The 19,455-nt window shown below is 52.1% G+C and overlaps 6 protein-coding genes across 6 annotated transcripts; 1 reads left to right on the top strand and 5 right to left on the bottom strand.

Annotated features, from left to right (window-relative positions):
• Positions 1-720: 720 nt before the first annotated feature.
• Positions 721-2,329, bottom strand: BDZ83DRAFT_749276 (uncharacterized protein; the record flags this gene model as incomplete). The annotated part of the gene is made up of 3 exons (XM_060513742.1): positions 721-1,933; positions 1,989-2,058; positions 2,308-2,329. 3 exons carry the CDS (start codon positions 2,327-2,329, stop codon positions 721-723), a joined length of 1,305 nt encoding a protein of 434 aa, XP_060368318.1.
• A 4,266-nt stretch (positions 2,330-6,595) lies between these two features.
• On the top strand, positions 6,596-8,844 carry BDZ83DRAFT_749277 (C2 domain-containing protein; the record flags this gene model as incomplete). Its single annotated transcript, XM_060513743.1, has 2 exons — positions 6,596-7,881; positions 7,935-8,844. 2 exons carry the CDS (start codon positions 6,596-6,598, stop codon positions 8,842-8,844), a joined length of 2,196 nt encoding a protein of 731 aa, XP_060368319.1.
• Positions 8,845-8,927: 83 nt separating this feature from the next.
• On the bottom strand, positions 8,928-9,792 carry BDZ83DRAFT_767034 (uncharacterized protein; the record flags this gene model as incomplete). Its single annotated transcript, XM_060515275.1, has 2 exons — positions 8,928-9,558; positions 9,620-9,792. 2 exons carry the CDS (start codon positions 9,790-9,792, stop codon positions 9,150-9,152), a joined length of 582 nt encoding a protein of 193 aa, XP_060368320.1. The 3' UTR covers positions 8,928-9,149.
• An 838-nt stretch (positions 9,793-10,630) lies between these two features.
• On the bottom strand, positions 10,631-12,245 carry BDZ83DRAFT_609733 (uncharacterized protein). Its single transcript, XM_060507546.1, has 2 exons — positions 11,978-12,245; positions 10,631-11,890 (listed from the first exon to the last, which is right to left on the bottom strand). The coding sequence occupies exons 1-2, from the start codon at positions 12,146-12,148 to the stop codon at positions 10,910-10,912; spliced, it is 1,152 nt and encodes a 383-aa protein (XP_060368321.1). The 5' UTR covers positions 12,149-12,245; the 3' UTR covers positions 10,631-10,909.
• Positions 12,246-13,469: 1,224 nt separating this feature from the next.
• Positions 13,470-14,201, bottom strand: BDZ83DRAFT_570675 (necrosis and ethylene-inducing protein; the record flags this gene model as incomplete). The annotated part of the gene is made up of 1 exon (XM_060504331.1): positions 13,470-14,201. One exon carries the CDS (start codon positions 14,199-14,201, stop codon positions 13,470-13,472), a length of 732 nt encoding a protein of 243 aa, XP_060368322.1.
• A 3,147-nt stretch (positions 14,202-17,348) lies between these two features.
• On the bottom strand, positions 17,349-18,897 carry BDZ83DRAFT_609738 (FAD dependent oxidoreductase). Its single transcript, XM_060507547.1, has one exon. It carries the CDS (start codon positions 18,843-18,845, stop codon positions 17,451-17,453), a length of 1,395 nt encoding a protein of 464 aa, XP_060368323.1. The 5' UTR covers positions 18,846-18,897; the 3' UTR covers positions 17,349-17,450.
• Between the last annotated feature and the right edge of the window lie 558 nt (positions 18,898-19,455).

Here is a 19,455-nt window from a genome sequence, read left to right on the forward strand (position 1 = left end):
CCTAACCGAGTACCCCAGATCCTTTTGCCTTTTTAAGGGCAATCAGGAAGGGCCTTCTGGCGGTCCTTATCGATGTGGCATCCTTTCTCTCCGTGATGATTACTGCGGAGATGCCACTGCGTCTCGCCCTTCAGCGAGAGGATCTTCAGGTGTCGAGACTCGATTGAAAAGGATAATGTCTTTGAGGAAGTAATCAAACCCCCTTTACTCCCCTTTCAGTCCGCTCGACCACGCTCTATTTATTCGTTGCCGAATCGTTATGCAGAATGTACGGACGATGTATATGAGGAATCACATTAAATTTATTAAGTTTTATTTAACACCTCCTTATTTAATTGCTAAAAAGGTTCTAGAATCATGAATCCTTCTACCATAAAGATAACTACTAGGGGTAATAAAAAAGAGCTTTCTAGTAGCCCTTCTCTATAAAGTGCCCTTTTCCTCTTAAATCGCTTCCATATTAATAGTAGAGATGCTACCTCACATTATCTAGGATAACTGCTTAAGTCGGGGTTATAAATCCCTTAGTAAATATTGCTCTTCTCTGTGATCGCTCGTTCACGCTTTGTTTATTCTCTGACGAATCGTCACGTTAAATCTACTGACGAATGTCTACGGGAAATTACATCAAGTTCATCAAGTTCTCAGTCAACACTTCTTTATTTTCAACTACCAAATCAATCCCGGAACCATCCCCAAGTCCTTCCACTCTATAGACGATTATTTAGGGCAATCGAGAAGGGCCTGCTGGCGGCCCTTCTCGATATGGAACCCCTCATCTCCGTACTCTTTGCCATAATGGTCGCGGCGGAGATGCCAGCGCATCTCATCTTTGCGCGAGAGAATCTTGTTGCACCGGTTGCACTGAATTACGACCTTCTGGGCGCCCTTCACCATTCTCGGGAGCTCCCGGCAAGGGGGTCTCGGAGAGACCTTTGCCAGGCCATAGTAGTCGGGGTTGGGGTCGGGCGTTCCGTCGTTGAATTGGGAACCTGCGATGGTTCTCGTATGCGACCGTCTTCCATGTCTGGCCTGAGGAGCCTGAACGTTGGCGGCGGGTTGAGGGTTATTGTCCTGTGCGAGCGGGTTGAGAGCGGCGGCGGCGTTCTGGGCGTCGTCTTGCTGGGGAGAGACATCCTCGTTATCGTCATGATGATTCTGTTTCTGCTGGGGCTGATCGAAGGCGTGGTCCTGGTGGGCATGGTGATCATGCTGCTGGTGCAAATCTTGGCTGTGGTGGCCCTGTTCATGGATATGATATCCATCGTGCTGCGGGTACTGCTGGTTCGGCATGTGTTGGTGTTCCTGGTCCTCGCCGTGCTCGTTCTGATGGTACTGGAGCTGCGCCTGCATGTCGACCATTTGCTGACCATACTGCTCGTGTACCTGGTTGTTGTAATGCTGCCATTGCTCGTACTCTTGAACGAACATCGCGGGATCGCCAAACTCGGCGGGGGTTGCAGCGACCGGGCCCAAGTCAAGGTACGGGAGGTTGAAGCCATCCTGGAGTAGGTTGTCGATCTGGCCGGCGTCACCTGGCTGTATGTTCATAGCACTAGCTTGAACATCGTAGATGTAATCGGGAAGAGGGTCGCCGAAGTTCGGATGCGCGGGATTGCCCCCGTGAGCAACGTGAGGATCGTTGAGAGGGTTTCCGGCCGCCTGAACTGCAATCAAGGCCTGGATCTCGAGCTCGGGGTCGATGGGAGGATAGTGCTCGGCTTGGATGGCATCATTCTGGCCCTGCTGGTTGACCGGTGCCTCGAAAGCGTGGTCGGGTCGCTGGAGAGGCATGAAGTTCTGGCCCAGGGGCTCGACATGGAACGGATTCTCGTGGGCGCCTTGAGCAGCATCGTGGTAGTTGTCGTGAAGACGGGGATCCTCGATGTCGTTGTGATCCGCCAGAGCTTCGGCTGGGTACGCTTCATCGGGCCTAAATTTCTCGCGTCAGAAGATGATGGCTTGAGCGAGTCTCCGGGTGAACTTACGGGACGTACTGGTAAGCACCAGCCATTCTGTCTCTGTCTGCCCAGTAGTACTCCAGGCGCTTGCGCTCCTCTATCATACATGGTCAGTATTATTTCTTGCGCCTCAAAATGGCGGAGGGCCTATCTCCCATGGTCCCTGAGACCGAGAGATTGGTGTTTGACAATCGAGGATCAAGCTGCGAGGAGGGCGAAGAGGGCTTATTTTATACCGCGATCGAGGACCAGGCCTCAAAGGCAGTGGATCAGGGGCCCAATGCCCTCTGTTAGAATCTCGAGGGGTCCAAAAACACTCGAGAAAAGAGAACTTTGAAAAACTTACCTTCGTCGTAGTGCTGGTCCATTTTCTTTAATGGACCTCTTGATGAGGATGTGGAGGAGAAGGTTTATTGACAAGGCTGAAAGGGAAAGAAAGCCCTTTATGACCGCTCGCCCCGCCTAGCTCTCGCCGTATTCGTCGTGGACAACGTCATGGGTTACGGGATAGGGCGAGATCTAAAGGGGCGGGAGTTAGGAAGGGAGGGAAGAGGGGTGGACGACAGAGGCAGCACGGGAGATAGAGATAGCACAAGAAAAAGAGATACCACAGGAGGGAGAGACAGCACAAAAAAGAGAGGCAGCATAAGAGATAGAGACAGCATAAGAAAAAGAGGTAACACGAGAGAGAAAGACATCACAAGAGAGAGGCAGTGTGAGAGATAGAGATAGCATAAGAAAGAGAGGCAGTATAAGAGATAGAGACAGTACAAGAGAAAGAGATGCTATAGGAGAGAGATATAGTACAAGAAAGAGAGGCAGTACGAGAGGAAGAGACACTATAGGAGAGAGAGGCAGCACAGGAGATTGTGATAGTACAAAAGAGCGAGGCAGAAAAGAGCGAGGCAACACAAGAGAGTAAATTAAAGTAAAAGAGAGAGACGATTTAAAAGAAGCAGCACGAGAAAGATAGCACGAGAGGGATTAAGACAGAGAGTATAAGGGAGACAGCGTAAGAGAGATATCATAAGAATACCATTATAAGTGAGAAACAGCACAAGAAAGAGATAGTATGAGAAGATTCCAGTACGGGAGAGGCAGTACGAGAAAAGTTGCATGAGAAAGGCAGCACGGCAAATGGGGAGAGAAAAGCAGCATGAGAGATAGAAAGAGTTTCAGGAGGGCACGGATGGCGAGAGCTTTCTAGGGCTGTGGCAAGGCATAAATAGCATCGCTAGGCATAGCATAGCCTTACAGGGCGAGAAGCAGAAGGGCCGAGTAGTCTCAAAGAGTGGGAGCTAGGCAGGACTGTTGCCAGGCCCTGAGAAGTCACATTAGGTATGCAATGGGGTGAGAGCAAATGACCGATCTCTCATGCCTTATCCTGAAGCCGATTTGGAGGACTCAGTCGGTGCGGGAAGACCTGTTCCCATGACAGCCAGAGATCATTTCATAGGTGGCTGCCAGGCTGTGAAAAAATCATGGGTAAGGGCGATGGTTAGACGGCTATGGCGGACAACTATTGGTGAGGAAGTGAGTTTTCTTATGATATGGTGAGGCAGTCATGGTTGGAGAAAAGAGAATTCGATCTCTATCAAGTACATACAGGTCATCATACGACCTAGTATAAGCAGAGCGGTCTTGATGAGGGTCTGCAGGCAGTGAACAACATCACATGGGGGCAAGGCACAGCCAAGAAGTAACTCAGTATAGTCAAATCAAGTGGCGGGAGCTTTCAAGGGCGGTTTCTAGGCACCAAAAGGTAGTGACAATTATCATGGGCATGGTCTAAGGTGAGGGCTAGGAGGGTAGAAGGGCCTCGATGAGGGAGTGAGCTCTCGAAAGCTTTGACTAGGCAGTGGATATAAGATTGAGACATGATTTTGAGATGTGATAAGGTGTAAGTGAGAAGAGTGGTCTCAAAGAGTAGTAGCTTCCAGAGATGGTTGCTAGGCAGCGATAGATGGATGGGACGGGTTCCGGGAGAAGGATGGAAATTTTCATCTCCTGGAAGTTCATAAATAACGTCATGGGGCCCGTACTCGGAAAAGGGCTAGACTGTAGACTGAGAGTGATCTGGGTAAAGGCTTCAAAGATAGTCGTGAAGCCCGTTCTCATTGGCGAGAACTATCATCATCACTCCCTTCTAAGTGAGTTGTTCACCTAGTAGGGTGAAGGCAGGGCTAGGATAGTAGACGCAAGATCTTGCAAAGAAGATTGTTCGAGAGCGATGGTTGAATGGGGGAAAATTTAGATTCTCTTCGCCTTAGAGAGAATTGAATGGTCAAGTCCTTTCTAGGTACGAAGGTGAGTTGAAAGAGATCAGGGCACATCATGTTTGGAACAAGCATGTGGATATGACCTCGAAAGTTCGAGTTTGAGCTAGAAAGGAGTGGTGTCTTGGAGTGACTCGAAGATGTTCATCAAATCTCTTTTATTGATCTGATGACATGGGGCTTATCGGAGTGCATCTGAGATGCTTTTGTGATCCTTATGTTGCGACATTCTATTGAGGCGAAAAAGTGCAAATACTACAGTAAGGTACATGTGCGCCATCCAACTTGCAATTGTCCAATTTGACTTGAGATGGATGTGTAGGAGCATCTAACCATGTGGTCTCGAGGATTGACAATATAAAATTGAACATGGAAGGATCAATAATGGAAATTTACCTGCTTTCCAAGTCTGGCACACGTCTCGAACAGGATACTGTGGGAGTCGCCGTCAACGAGAAGCCGGAGCGGAGCGGGGTGGCCTGGCCGGTTTTCAGTGGAGCAACGCCGAGACAATCGGAACGGAGTGTGCCGGAGACGGGAATGCAGCGCAGGGCCCCATGCGGCAGATCAGCTAATCTACCTTGAATCTTGGCAAGGCTCAGAAGAAAAAGAGAGAGAAAAAAAAAAGACGGGAAGCCGGGTGGTCGGCAAGCTGGTGAGACCTTGTGTCACGCTTGTTCACCTTATCTTGGTTGTTGCCATCATCTCTCCACATAAGATTTGCGCAGATGCTTGTATTCTTACGTACTGGTGGTCCCGGTGGGCGCCCACAGCAAGCTGCAGCAGCAGTCTGCAAGGGGAGCGGCACAATGTTTACCAAGTCTTTGCAGGTTTACTGTAGGGTAATAAGAAAAGGCAAAGTTGGAAAAGGCTCGTGATGGTGAAACGCTGCGAGTGCTGGCGGCAGCATCCCGGCCATGGCCGGCTATGGCGCATGGGAGCTTACTGTACTTTACCTCAGGGCTCATGGCTCAAGGAACTTATGCTTGCTGATGGCCGGAATGGGGGCTCGACATTAGGATGGCAATTGGCTCAGCTGGGCAGCATGACCCCGGCTCCGGCATCTTCTAGCCGCACCCTCGACGCCAACTCTTGGAGGGGGGCATGACGTCAGGCGCAGGCGCCAGTTGCATGTTGCTTGCGACGCTTTGTTGATCTCGTTGCGTTCTTTGGTTCCGTATCTTATTCTTCAGTATTGTGTGATGCTGAGTGGGTGTGTAGGTGTGTACTATGCTGAGATGTTGGCTCGGTTTCTCTCTCTCTTTTCCTCTAATGATGATCTATCCCTACGAGGATAGAGGCTGAGGATATGAACAGGGGGCAGGGTCCCTTGTTTTTTCGCAAAGAGTCCTAGTCTCTATTCGTACTATGCCTCCTGCCTACAAGTACACAGTAGCTCAAGAGTCAAGGATCACGTCTAACCCAAAAGAGAGCAATTTGATGGTTTGAACTGCGGCCTGTGATTTCCCTCGGACCCCGTATCTGTTACCCCCCCAGCCCCTCGCATCGTCCTGTCTGTCTGGTCTGGTCTGAGTCGAGTCTTTCTCTTCCTTCTCGCTCCATCCGGTTACCTCCCATTTCAAAGCTTCTTTTCTCTTTTTCCTTCCTCCAAACAACTTTCTCTCCTGTCATCGTCATATCTTGTTCTTGATTGCTCGCCTTCTGGATACCCCTTGGCCTCAGACACAACATACGAATAAGCGCCATCTACCTAGCGAGTCCCGAGTCTCGTTCGCCAGCGCATCTTCTTCAATAAACCAACGTTCCTCCCGCCCGCCGCCAACGCTTCGTTTCGTTTGCAAGCGGACACCACGGACCCCATGCCAAGCTTTTGGTGATCCCCCCAGAGACATCATTGGACACAGCTCTCCAAACCCAAACTCAGTTCCCGGTTCAAGCTCAAGCTCATCTCGGTGGAACTGAAGCTCAGCCCAGCTTTGAGTGAGTGAGAGAGAGTGTGACGGAGAGCTCGCACTCGCACTGAGAGAGAGAGAGAGAGAGGCAGCAGCGCGCTGCCCCTCCACGATTTGGAGGGATCGACACTCTCAAGTCTTGGCAACGGCCACCACGGCGCTGCAGGGTTTTTTCTGACAGGATCTCCCGCTATTCTGTTCGCTCCATCTGCGCCCTACAGATCCTAAGAAAGTAAGATACACGAGAGAAACACAGGGACTTGTTTCTTCCGCAAGCCAACACTTGCCGGGGATCCCAACGCCTCCTCCGGCTCCCCCGACGGGCGCATTTCAAGCCACCATCGCCGTCGCTGTCGCTATTTGTGTCTCGATCACGGACATTCCTCCGTAATTCCAATCAAAGTATTTCTTATTTCAATCGCGCATTACAACCACGATCCTCACCATGTCGGCCGCCGACGAACAAAGGCCCAACGGCCACCCACATTCCGCCGACCCGTCCACCTCTGCTGCCGCCGCCGAAACTTCCACCACCACGGCCGCAACCACGGCGCCACCAACAGATCTCGGCGCCGCTCAGCCTGCGACAACAACAGCAACCTCTGAGCCGATTGAGAATCTCAACGGTCACACGGTAAATGGCACCGCAGCCGACGGCCCCTCGACAAACGGCCACGCACCCAATGGCACAACTCACGCCCCGGCGGCCCTCAACGGCAATGCTACCGCCCACGATGCGCCGGACCTGAACGGGCACTCGTCACCTTCGTCCAACGGCGCGCCCCCTGCCGCCGGCAACGAGCAAATCAATGATGGCACAGTCCCATCAACAATATCAACAAATGGTGGGCCGCCAACCAACGAGCATGAGCCCAAGCACGGAGAGGGAGCAGCCCTCGAGAACAAGATCGAGGGCGTACAGAACCCGGAAGCTAACGGTCACAAGCCGCCCCACGAGAAGCCCCATCACCACTCTAGCGATCTCAAGGGCCTTTACTCCGAGGGCAAGGAAAAGGTCAAGGACAAGACCAAGCCCTCTGGCGGCTTCGACCCGACACCCTTACCCGACGCACCTCCCGGCTACACGGTGCGATTCATCTTCCACAAGGCGAGCAACCTTCCCGCCGCCGACATTGGCACCCAGTCCTCCGACCCTTTCATCCACGTCACCCTCCGCGCCGCCGTCCCGAAGCGCCACAAGGAGGACCCGGACCTCACCCTTCGCACCCAGACCATCCGCAAGACGACGGAGCCCGTCTGGGATGCCGAGTGGGTGGTCGCCAACGTCCCCGCCGACGGCTTCATCCTCAAATGCCGCCTCTACGACGAGGACTGGCCCGACCACGACGACCGCCTCGGCAACGTCACCGTCCGGGTGCCCCACGTCGGTCCGGACTGGAAGGGATATCCGCGCCCCGGCCAGGAGTTCACGGCTAAGAAGCGTATGGGCAGCAAGCGGGCCTACTTTGTCAAGGCCATCACCAGCCACTTTGATCCCCGCGTCGATATGTCTCCCAGGCTGTGGATTAGTATGGAGCTCCTGGGACAGTCTGATCCGCCGCATGCGCAGATGTGCACTCTCGGGCCGACGACCTACTTTAAGCACTTTAGTCCAATGATTGGGCGTCTTACTGGTATCAAAGTCAACCGGGACGAGGAGAACGATGCTCGGTCCGACCTGTTTGACGAAGCAGAAAACAAGGAGAAAGACAACAAGACCCAGAAATACGAGTAAGTCTTTTGAGAGTATCTCACAGTGAATCAACTGTTAATGATTGTATTAGCTTCCAATCAAACGAGATGCAGCTCTCAGGGCCCGTCCCTCCCGAGCTCTACCACCGCTACGTCGAGTTCCGCCCCATGATCGGCCTCATGTTCGCAAAGAGCGGCCTGCGCGGCCGCATCCTCAACAAGGCCCTGCACAAGCAGCACAGCCGCGTCTACAACTTTGACAGCTCGACAGAGTACGGCGTCTTCAAGGCCCGCTCCGAGGAGGCCGCGCTGCAGTTCCTCAAGCTCGTCCACTTTGACCAGGGCGGGCGCATCTTCACCTACGTGCTGACGCTCGACGGCATGTTCCGGTTTACGGAGACGGGTAAGGAGTTTAGCATCGATATGCTTAGCAAGCATACCATGCACAGCGACGTTGAGACCTACATCGCCTGCTCAGGCGAGTTCTTCATCCGGCGGTTGGAGAAGCCTGATGCGTCGGAGGAGGCGGACCCGCCTGAGCGGACGCACCCCTCGGACGAGCTGCCCAACGGCCCGCCGAACGAGCACCCGCCGCATAACCCGTCGTATTACCAGCTCTACATCGACAACGACTCGGGCACCTACCGACCAGACAAGTCGATCCTCCCCAAACTCAAAGAATTCCTCGAGGCAAACTTCCCCGGGTTGGGCATTGTGGTGATGCACTGCGAGGACGAGAAGCTGCAGAAGCTCAAGAAGGAGCAGGTCGAGGCCAAGAAGAAGGAGGGCAAGATGATCAACATGGTGGCGCGGAGTCCCAGCTCAAGCTCGCTCAGCTCCAACGAGAGCGCGCTGGAGCACATGGACGAGGCGGGGTATGATGGGGAGCCGGTCAAGAGTACGACGCAGAAAGCGCTGGATGCGTTGGAGGACCCGAGTAGTCTGAAGAGGATGCTGAAGCCGGGGCACCACGGTGGAGGTGAGAGTTCGACGGCCCATTAGTGGTGGGAGTTGTGGTGGTGGGTTGGATTATTTGATGTCATGTCTTTGATACCTTTTGTGTTTGGATTTACCGCAACGGGACGGCGTTGACTATTTTTTACTTGGATATTCCCCGTCTTTGGACATTACTTTACTTGGATCAGAGGCTGGATAGTCTGCAAGATCGACTATAATTGAATTTCACAACATCGCTGCTATGTTAAGAAGAAGAAAGTATCAATCTCGTTGCAATTTCATTTCGTGACCTCGCATCTCGCAACATCGAACTCGAAGTTGTCCGCCTCATTACTGGAGGGGGTCGAAGTCTAGACTCTGCGCCCTCTGCGAACCCAAGGCCATCCCGGGCTCGGATTAGGACGCGGGAAATTAGACGCCATGTTGGTCTCCTTCTGACGGTCGCCAAAGTAGGTGTTGGCCGGAAACTTGTTCTGGCTCACGCAGTTGGGGTTACACTTGTCGAGGGGTCCGGACTTGCCGCGGGTGAGGTCGAGGACGTAGGTATCGTCCTTGCAGTCGGGGAGGACTATGTGATCGGGGAACGTATTGTTAGCAAGTGATTTCCGTGCCCAGGCATATGATGGTGCCGACGTTGGGTTTGTGAGAGTTTGATTGGGCTTACCCTTGAGGTCGTTGAAGGGGATGGTGTTGAGGTAGCAGTCTTTGAACTGGGTCGAGTAAGCCGTGTAGAGGCCGTTGTAGTTCCAGTACCAGTTCCTTGTTCCCTCATCAGTACTCTCAGAGATATCAAGTCAAGATAGAGCAAATTGTCAAATACTTATTGGTGTTGTCGGCAGCGCAGCCCATCATGATGAGGGCACCAGCGGGCCCAGTCTTGACCAGCTCAGACTTGATATCCGGGCAGCAGTAGGTCTTTACGTCGGCTGTTGCCGTACAGTTGAGGGAGGCTAGGGCGCCTGAAATGGCGGCTGCGACGATGATGGACTTCATGGCGTGTGGTCTTAACTGTTGGTTCTGGATTCTGGGTTATGTAGTGAATGGTTTCCTGATGGCTCGAGGTGAAGGGCCTTTATCATTTCGCTTTGAAGACGCTTGAACGCTCTATTTGTATCCAATAGCACAGAGTAATAAGGTATAGCTGTCAGATCTTTAAACAGAGTTACGATTACGGCTCACACCGGTTAAGCGAGCAAGCGGCATCTGGCTGGTCGTATTGTTCAACTACCGAGTTTGCGGGGATTTAGCCTATTGCCTCTTTCATCTTCAAAGAGAGGGTTTTCTGTTATGGCTCATTAGGAAGTTACCACAAACGGAAGCTTGCCAAAACATCTGATACGAGTTGGAGGCGCTCAGATTGAAATGGGGAGGTGCCAAGACGAGGCTATCTAGGGAGCCAACCGGATGTTCACCTGCAGACATTTGCCAGGTCTTCATTTATCGAAAGCTCCGATGCTACATTGAAGTATATCCATCCCACATTTAAGCTAGAGGCAAATTATTTTAGTAACCATGGGCATTAAAGACCACAATAGTTGGATTATAATAGTTTTGCGCGGCATAGTTGACATGTGTGACGGATGAACTTGATCCTTGAAGCGGCAAATTAGTAGACTGAGTCCAAATAATGCTTCATTCTTCTCATGGCTGCCAACAGGGTTAATGTCATTGCGGTGTTGAAATCAATGAAACAAATACCGGTGCTAGGCCAAAGAGGAAATGATCCCTCGGAGGGGAAGCAGCTCCTTTGGCAAGTGACGATGATTACGCCAAGACAAGTTTTGCCTGAAGTAGGTGTCCTATGAGCACCACCTTCAAGCTGAAAACTGACCGGCCAAATGGGTTGTCACCTTGGGTACCCAGATGGTGAAGCAACTCGTTGCTAGTATTGAGTTATAGCTGGTTCAGAGAGAGGTGATTCTATCTCCGCTGTTCTATGAATGAAGACACAGCTTGGGTGAAATGGTTGATACAGTTGTCTCTGAAAGATGACTTCCGAAGAACCCTCCTGAGATTTCGCCGTGATTCAGACAAAAAAAAGAGAATACAATCATCCCACAGTACCATCACGAGACAACTCTACATACAGACGACTCTACACATGATTATCTTATGAGTTCACCGATTTACGCAACACAGTGAGCTCCACAACGATAAACCCAACATATCCAATCAGCATAATACCACCCAACACCCGCTGAACACTCCCACTCACCCACATCGACCCCGTAAACAAAGCAGTACTACCCCAAAGCACAGCCAACTCAGCAACCGAGACACTCCCCGCGCTCCCCAGCGCCCCCTCCGTACCCAGCATGACGATACCCAGGCACAGCGTCAGCAAGAAGATGTTGCTGCCCACCGTGTTAGCAACCAAGATGCCGCCGTGCCCGCGCCGGCCACTGAGCACGGCGATGAACTTCTCCGGCAGGGTTGTGCCGATGGCGAGTACGACGATGCCGAAGAGGACCTCTGAAGCGCCGAGGGCGTCGGCAATGTTGGTCGCTGCGTGGGAGAGGATGTAGCCTGATAGGCAGATGGCGAGGAAGCCGGCGAAGAGGTAGGCGATGTGGTAGTTTAACCCGCGGCGGTGGCGCAGAAACCGTTCCGAGGAACGGAGGAGGGGCTGTTGCTCGCCGTCGGTGCCGTTCATTTGTGGTTCAGGTTGCGATGCTGCAGCGCGGCTGTTTCCTCGAGAAGAGATGGAGGAGTCCGAAGATATGGACGACGTGTCATCTTCATCGCTGGAGCTATCGCTGTCTGAACCTTCCGGTGCAACAAGCGTTCCTCGGCTGATTGCCCATCCTATAGAGAGGAGATAGATGACAAATGCCACAATCAATACGATACCAGTGACTCGCCAAAGGAGCTCACGCGGCAAGTACGTGACGGGGATGATGGCAGTCGTCACGCCGAGCAACAGCAGCGAGTAGATGCGAGCGCTGCGATCAAAATCCACCGCGTCTCCTTGCTTGCGGAAAAGGAGACCCAGCGAAAAGGCGCCGAGGATGTTGGAGATGGCTGAGCCGACAATGTTGCCGAGGGCGAGCGAGGCGCGGCCTTGCGCCAGGGCGCTGACGACCACAGCGAGCTGGAGATAGCTGGTCAGTGTACACTGTTCTCCATGGAGATGACGTTGTGGCGGGATATCATGGCATTAGGACGAGACGGGGCTTACTTCTTCCCACTCGGCGCCGGCGGTGATTAGCGCGATAAGAGTGTCCGGGATGCCGGTGCGCCGAGCAACGATGGCCGTGTGGTCGACGAACTTGTCGGCGCCGGCCTCGAGGAGGAAGAGGGTGCTGACGAAGACGGCCGTATTGTAGGCCACTACGTCACTAATGATCATCTTGACAAGGTCGTGGGGTTATGGAAACAAATGTGGAATTTCAACCAAGCCGTACTTCAATACGGGTGGTGAAGTTGTGAAATAAGAGGAATTAAACGTCCCCGCCGAAGATGGGATGACGGGTGGGACTGACTCGCTGGAAAACGCAGGTCCACCCGCAATGGTAAATCGGCTTTCTCGGCGTAAATGAAGACCGAGCCGACAGCATTTCATAATTCAGTTGTGGTGTCCCAATGAGTGTAATTTGTTTCTCGTCAAGGCCGATTGGCGGTATTGTCAAAAATCGCCCGTGTGAGGTTATTGTCAATGTTTGATGAGCCAAGCGTCCAGTCCACTGGTTATTCGGATGTATCAACTGGACCTCGTAAGTCAAAGGAATTATCTGGTAATAAATGAGCAGTAAAGCTTAACGATGCTACAAATAGACGACATATTAGACCACCTAGGTACCTATTTTATTATTCCTAGCCATGGTGATCTCATGTTACGACTACCTACTAGTCAGGAGTAAAGGCCAGGTCAATGTATCCAGACCGAGAAAGAGATACAGATGAGTTTCTTGGCACTGCAGGCCCCCCCCCCCCCAATTCAAGAGTGATGACAATGAAATACTAAGGCCTGGTCGTTGTCAAGTCCATTTTCCATTGAGCATCATGTGAAGAAACACATTGCGAATTTACGATATCGGACACTCGAAAGCTATGTTTCAACTGTGGGCATCGGATCTACAGAGACAGTGAGCAGAAAATAAATCAACTAAACAAAATGCCGGAAAGTTAATCGACTCCCGTCTGAGATCGGCAAGATAACGGATCTACGCGTTCGACATTCCATATGTTAGGTGGATACAGCCTGAGAGGTCGGGCCATCTCGCGTCTCATGCACAGCACAGAAACTCAGTGGAGGGCAGAAAAAGCTGTTTGCGATTCATGAGCCTTCGATAATCAACACCGGCATTTGAGGATCTCGGAATGGCATATCCAGCATTAAGATAATTGAGCCGAAGGCACTTGGTTGAAAATTTGGAACATCATGGGAAATTCGACTTTAAGAACTCAACGAAACCCATACTGCGCATGCATTACACTCACGATGCAGCAATGAGTGTTCAGGATGTCACAACAATCCATTGGAAACTGAAGGGAGATTTCAAAATTGCGAAAGAACAACTCAGACTCATAGTATTGGAAAGATAAATCAGGAATAGCTAGCTAAAAACAGAATGATCCCAAATTCGCAGCAATGGTCGACCAAAGAACACACTCATAAAAGTCGTAAAGAAGCACCCATGAAGCTGTTGTGCCATGTGTGTAGTGCCCATTTATTTGAGAGCCTCGCGGACCTTGCTCTCAAAGCTGCCATCCTTGAAGGGAACGTTGGCCTTTCCGAAGTTGGTGTCCTGAAGAGCGGTCTTGGCGGCGGCGGGGAGAGCATCCCAGTCGGAGATGGGATAGGTCTTGCCCTTGGTCTGGGTGAACTGGAGCTCGTGGTTTGTCGGGAAGGTAGTGAAGTATTCAACCTTGGGGCTGTTGCCGTCCATGGGAGGAGCGCCGTTGGCCTTGCTGTAGCCGCTGTGGCTGGAGGCAGCTCCGCCGATAATCTTGGGGGTAGCCGCGGCCGGGTCGTCGATCTGAATGACAATGTTCTCCCAGTCGTGGCGGTGGCCTCCGGCGACGTCACCGCCGGTGGGGTGGTCCTTGGGGAAGTACCAAGAGTACATAATGACCGTCTTGCCGTCGACTGTGCCAGCGCGGGCATATGTCTGACCCTTGGACTGATCGCGGCAGCCACCGGTGGAGCTGCCGGTGTCCTGAAGACCACCGCTGGTGTCACCGTTGTCGGCAACGGCGGGGTACGGCTGGCAACCGTGGGCGATATGGAGAAGGGGGTTGAAGGTCTCGATGACCTTGCCGAGGCCGCCAGTCTGAATTCTCTGAGCGACGGGGCTGATGGAGTCGTGAGCCACAACGGCGCGGGACTGAAGGAGCTCAGTCGGCGCGGCGGCAACGGCGGCGGCGAGGGCCAGGATGTTGGAGACCTTGAAAGAAACCATTGTGAAAGTTGGAAATCAAATGAATGATAAGTGAATGTGGGTGTGCTGTAAAGCGAATGGAAGCTGAGTCTGAGTGAATGGAAGGAAAGTGATGCGATGGGTGAAGAAGAAAGGATAGCTTTGGAAAGGGACGAAGGCTTGCTCTTTATACTTGGATATCTGATGATGACGATGCTCTGCTTGTATGATGTCTTGATTCCTGTCTCGAAGATCACCAAAACATCTGCCAAGCACCTGAACATTTATAATCCTCGTCTCACGTTGAGAATAGCAATTAAACAAACTTCTAGACGTCTTTAGTCGGCCTGGCCAAGTTGAGGGCCGTGAGTGGCAACAAGGCCAACCAGTCGCCAGGCGACGATGTTTAACCAAGCCTCCCGAGATTGAGGCCTGTCTGATCTTGACATCAAGGCTCCGTATTGGGGGCAGTGAATATTCAGGGGAAAAGTATGAAGGTCTTATTGAACGCCCTATAAGGAAATGAAGACAAGGTCGTTAGTCTTACCGGACTCTCGGCGCGGGTTTCGATTGCTCGTGACGTCCGAACACCCTTCGGTTAGGTGGCTCTGTGAACCTCATATTGATTGACCCAAGACTATCTCCAGGCCGTTTTGGGGTGGTGCGGCTCGGCGATGGTCATTTTGACCAAGGCCGACAATACTACCTGTTTCTGCCGTGTAAAGCTGAACGATACTACCTGGCCCTGCAGCAAAGAGCTGAACATGTCAAGGGCAGTCACTCAATGCATTGTTTCTTGGCACTTTGCCCCTCTGTGTATGTGACGTCCCCCACACGCACCCAGCCTTACTGAATACCTTAAATGGCTCGAGAGCCCCATGTTTAGACCATGTACCCATGTGAGACCAGGTGACCTTAACGGATGACATATATGAGAGATGGTGTGCTATTCTGTATGTAAAGTGGTTTTACAACATGCTATTTTGGGTCACGAGCCATGTGGGACTATGAGAAGAAAAGGTCGCCGGCAAGTCTTCTTCAACAAATCGACATGTCCTGCAGAAAGAATATGTGAATGATCGTGTTGCTCCGAGAATGATTGCCTGGAGACCTTTTTGTCATACTGACAAGCTTTTGCTACTTACAATCAAATCATAGCCGCTAGAGAAAGTCTGTCCATCTTCTGAGGTTTCCCATCAAAGGCCACCCGAAACAAATTATTGGGTGTTTCCGTCGGAGTTTGTGGGCTTGGACTGAAACGGCGTGCTTCCTCGCTTACACCAAAAAGTGCTGACAAGCTGCTAAAGAAAGTATGCTCACTGACTCGAACAGCCATTCTAGACCGCTGCCCACCTCCAAAATAGGCTCATTCGGGGAATAGGCCGCCGGCGGATCACGGAATTTTTAGTGACCAAGCTTAACCCAGCCCCCAAACTTCTGACAGGGGGCCTTGGCAGCATGTGTATTCGCGACTTGATACTTCATGGATAGGCGCGGCCTTTCATGCGTTGATGGAAGAAGCCAATGAAACCTCTCCAATGGCCGACCTGAAGCGGCATCGGTATTTCTATTGGATGTTGCTTTTGAGGCTACCCACAACACCATGTCGGCCGATTCACGGAGTCCGGGGAACGGGACTGTCCGCAGCGCCGCCGACTAATCGTGAAATCAGAGGCCGACCTCTCGGAGAAAGGCCGGCTGCCAAGATCACCTCAGCCTTAAAGTTTTTCCTCAATGCAGGAACAGGCTTAGTGGAGTGCCATCATGCGACTCGGCGTCTCCCGTGGCCTCTTGGGCTGGATACCTAAATTTTTGGAACGAGAATGACGCTTTTTCAACGCCGAGTGCTCTATTCTGCAATGGAGTCAATCCATAGCTTCGAGCCCTGAGTTCTCCGTCCCGCCATTCGAGTCTATTAAGTCGGGGTTGGTGTTAAATCAACGATTCTAGAAGGGCGTGGTAGGCTTTACTTAAGGGATGGCATTGTGATCACTGCAAACATTGATATGGTACTCCAAAATACGAGAAGGGCCTCGACCGCCCCACAAACGTCTCAGAGGTGGGAGGAGAGAAGCTTGGCGCCTACACTTGGCCTTAAGGCCTCTTCCTCGAACGAGTGGCGACAATGACTTGAACAGGACCCTTCCATGCTCGACGATGTCCCGACGATGTCGCCTCCCCGTAATTGATTCGTCCGCGTCTACGACAATGGACATACCTCAGGGAAGGTGGACAAATCATAATCTGACGAAGACAACAATAAGTAACAAGAGCTGAAATCGAAATTGAGAATGCTACCCTCAGGCCAATCTACCTCAAAAACGACTGAGGCACGTTTAACATAAAAGTTCTGATACTAACATGTGAATGGATTAGTGAGCCAACCTCCGCTAATTGTGAAGACTCGCCGGGGCCAAAAAAGGCGAGAATGCGACAAGCCCATGTCGAGAATGAGAGAAGATGCCACGTGCACATCAAGGCACATACACATATGAGCCGGCTACTTGACTCGAAGGTTTCTGACGAGTCGTTCAGCCAGATGCCTGATGTTCATCTGCTGGGGATGGTACCAAAGCTCATATAATTAGTGCTATTGTCTTCCGGTAACCGTAATTGGCAACATGAACCTTGAAGCATAAAAATGAGGGCATCCATCCTCACGGGTTATTCTACATCTAACCTTCAGTCAGTCCTCGTAATACCAATACGAACCCGAGGGTCACGATATCGATATTCGCATTTGATAAGACCTGGCCTTGAGTTCTTGAATACTAGTAGCGTATCGAATCAGCCCCATCGAGCATTCGCGTCAAACTTGAGAGCCAATCGAAGAAGCAAGACGAAGAATACTATTTAGAATCTTTGACGGGAACAGTTTAGACCTTCAACTATTCTCAAAGCTGGCTTAGCAGGAATCTGTTCGTATCTCTTATATGCGTCAAATGGCATTCTGCATGGGTGTTGAGCTGATTACTCAATTCGAAAATCGTTACTATAAACACGGCCAGGTGGCAGCGTCTAGTCACATGCACGTATTGGCACTTATCCACGCTTATAATGCCGCATTGCGATAGAGGTAGTCCCGAGCAAAAGGATATTCTTACGAAATGCGTACGGAGAAAATCTGACCCTAGTGTGTAAATATGTCCAGGCTCAAAGGGCAACAGCACAAAAGAAAGATGGTGGCTGTCCTCTGGTTTGACCAGTTGAAGTTATCAGACTCAGTAAGTTGTTCGCAGCAGTGGTATATGTCAGATTACTAATTATGCTGTTCTATGCACAAAATCTCCTTTACAGAGAGGGGAGAATTCTCTTCTCAGTGAATTGCCAAAGCAGGGGAGAGTAGTCAGAGCACCAAGCGTTGCCGGTGTAGTATGTGCTTCTCTTGCCCTGAAGAGCGTACAAGTCGCGGTAAAATCCGGCCTTGACAGCCTCCGTAGAAACGTGAAGCTGGAGGTTGGAGTGCTCCTCCCAAGCGGCAAACTCGCCGCCAGTCGCAGAGGTGCTGTTGGAAGAGGCTCCGACCTTACGGACGGCGTCGGTGACCAAGCCCTGGGCCTTGGTAGAGTCAGCCTCGCCGATGACCTTGACGGTCTGGTAGCCAGGGACGCCGACGGTCTCCAGGCGCCAGACGAAGGGCTTGGAGGGGAGTGCATCAGGGGCAGTGATGTCGACGTTAAGGAAGTTGGTCAGGTCAGGAAGACCAGAGTCAGAGACGACACCAACGTAGTAGGGGACGTTCTCCCACTGGTTGAAGACGGAAGTCTCAGAGTCGTCGAGGTCGAAGGGCGCGAGGTTCTGGACGGTAGGAGGGATGGTGATTAGGAGTTTCTTGGCCTTGATGAGCTTGCGACCCGTGGCGGTGGCAACGACGGCCTTGACGCCATCATCAGCGCGCTTGGAGGCAACGACGGTGCTGGAGTACAAGACGTCGCTTCCGAGGAAAGCGCCGGCCTTGTCGTACACCTGCTGGTTGCCACCAGGGGCATACAGGTAACCGCTGGAGAGACCCAGAAGGTGGGGCTGGCCGAAGTTCTGCAGGACATACAGTGTTGGGGTCTCGAGAAGGTTGCCGACACCGTGGGCGAAGATCCAGACGACCTGGACGACCTCGGTCAAGTTGTACTTCTGAACGAACTGGCCAAAGGGCAGAAGAAGGTCCTCAGGGACGTTCTCGGGGATATCGTAGGCGCCCTCAGCCAAGAAGTCAAAGTTGAGAGTGGCGAAAAGGTAGTTCGCCAGGGGCCCGACAAGGGTGTTGGGGTCGACGGCCGTGGCATTGGGGACGACAAAGCCGGTCTTGAAGTCGACAATCTTGCTCGGGAAAGGAGACAGAGCGGAGGCGTTCAGCTGGACGTTGAAGCGCTCAAAGAACTGGGTCGTCTGGTCATTCTGGATGAATGCCTGCACGCCGTAATCGATGGGTGCGCCGGTCGCAGGGTCGCGGAAGGTGTTGACGTGACCTCCGAGCTTGTCGGCGCGCTCGACGACGGCGACGGTCTTGTTCTGGTCCCGGAGGCGGACGGCGGCGTAGGTTCCGGTAGCTCCACCTCCCACAATGAGAACGTCGCGCTGAATGATGTCCTCGGGCTTGAAGGCGGACTCGTCGTAGCAGCCGAGGCCGGAGGGGGCAGCACTAATTAATGTGGCGCTGAAAGCGCATAGCGACAAAAGGTGGGAACGCATTGTAAAGAGAAGTTGCGGAAAATGAATGACTAGGTGATCAAAGGAGTGACTTGAGATGTGCTTCTTTCCAAGACCGGCTTTATTAAGACGTGGCGACTATAGAGGCTATATATCCGTACATGCCGTATTTCAAGGCAAAAGGTGCCGACTGAGCCCAAGTGGTCCGGTAAAGTTGGAAGCCAAGGCCAATCACCAAGGAGAGTTTGACTCAAAGAGGTAATGAAGTCAAATTGATTAAAGGACCCGAACTCTGAACAACGGGGTCCACATCAACAGCCGCACGTCTTTTGGGTCCAAGGCCGGGCTCGGACTCTGTCGGAGCGATTGGTTACTACTGTCCTGTTCCTACCGACTTGATCGTCTTTCTCATGTTGTTTGCCCTGGGCGAGGTCCAGGCTGCATTACCGTCCTGTTGTCGTTTGTTCCTGAGTTGCAGCATGCTGGCCATTTTTGTGTGCTTCGAAGGCCCTACATGCCGGACCGTCCGGTGGATTACAACCTCCTTGAGCAGGGATTAGGTCAAGATGCGCTCTCTTAGAGTTTAACGCTTTGATTGACCAGGGCTGAGTGACAGCTAGAGAAAGAAATGCCAATTTACTAGTTCGCAACC

Source organism: Colletotrichum acutatum (genome assembly GCF_030867785.1).
Source record: "Colletotrichum acutatum strain CBS 112980 chromosome Unknown BDZ83scaffold_18, whole genome shotgun sequence".
NCBI classification, from domain to species: domain Eukaryota; kingdom Fungi; phylum Ascomycota; class Sordariomycetes; order Glomerellales; family Glomerellaceae; genus Colletotrichum; species Colletotrichum acutatum.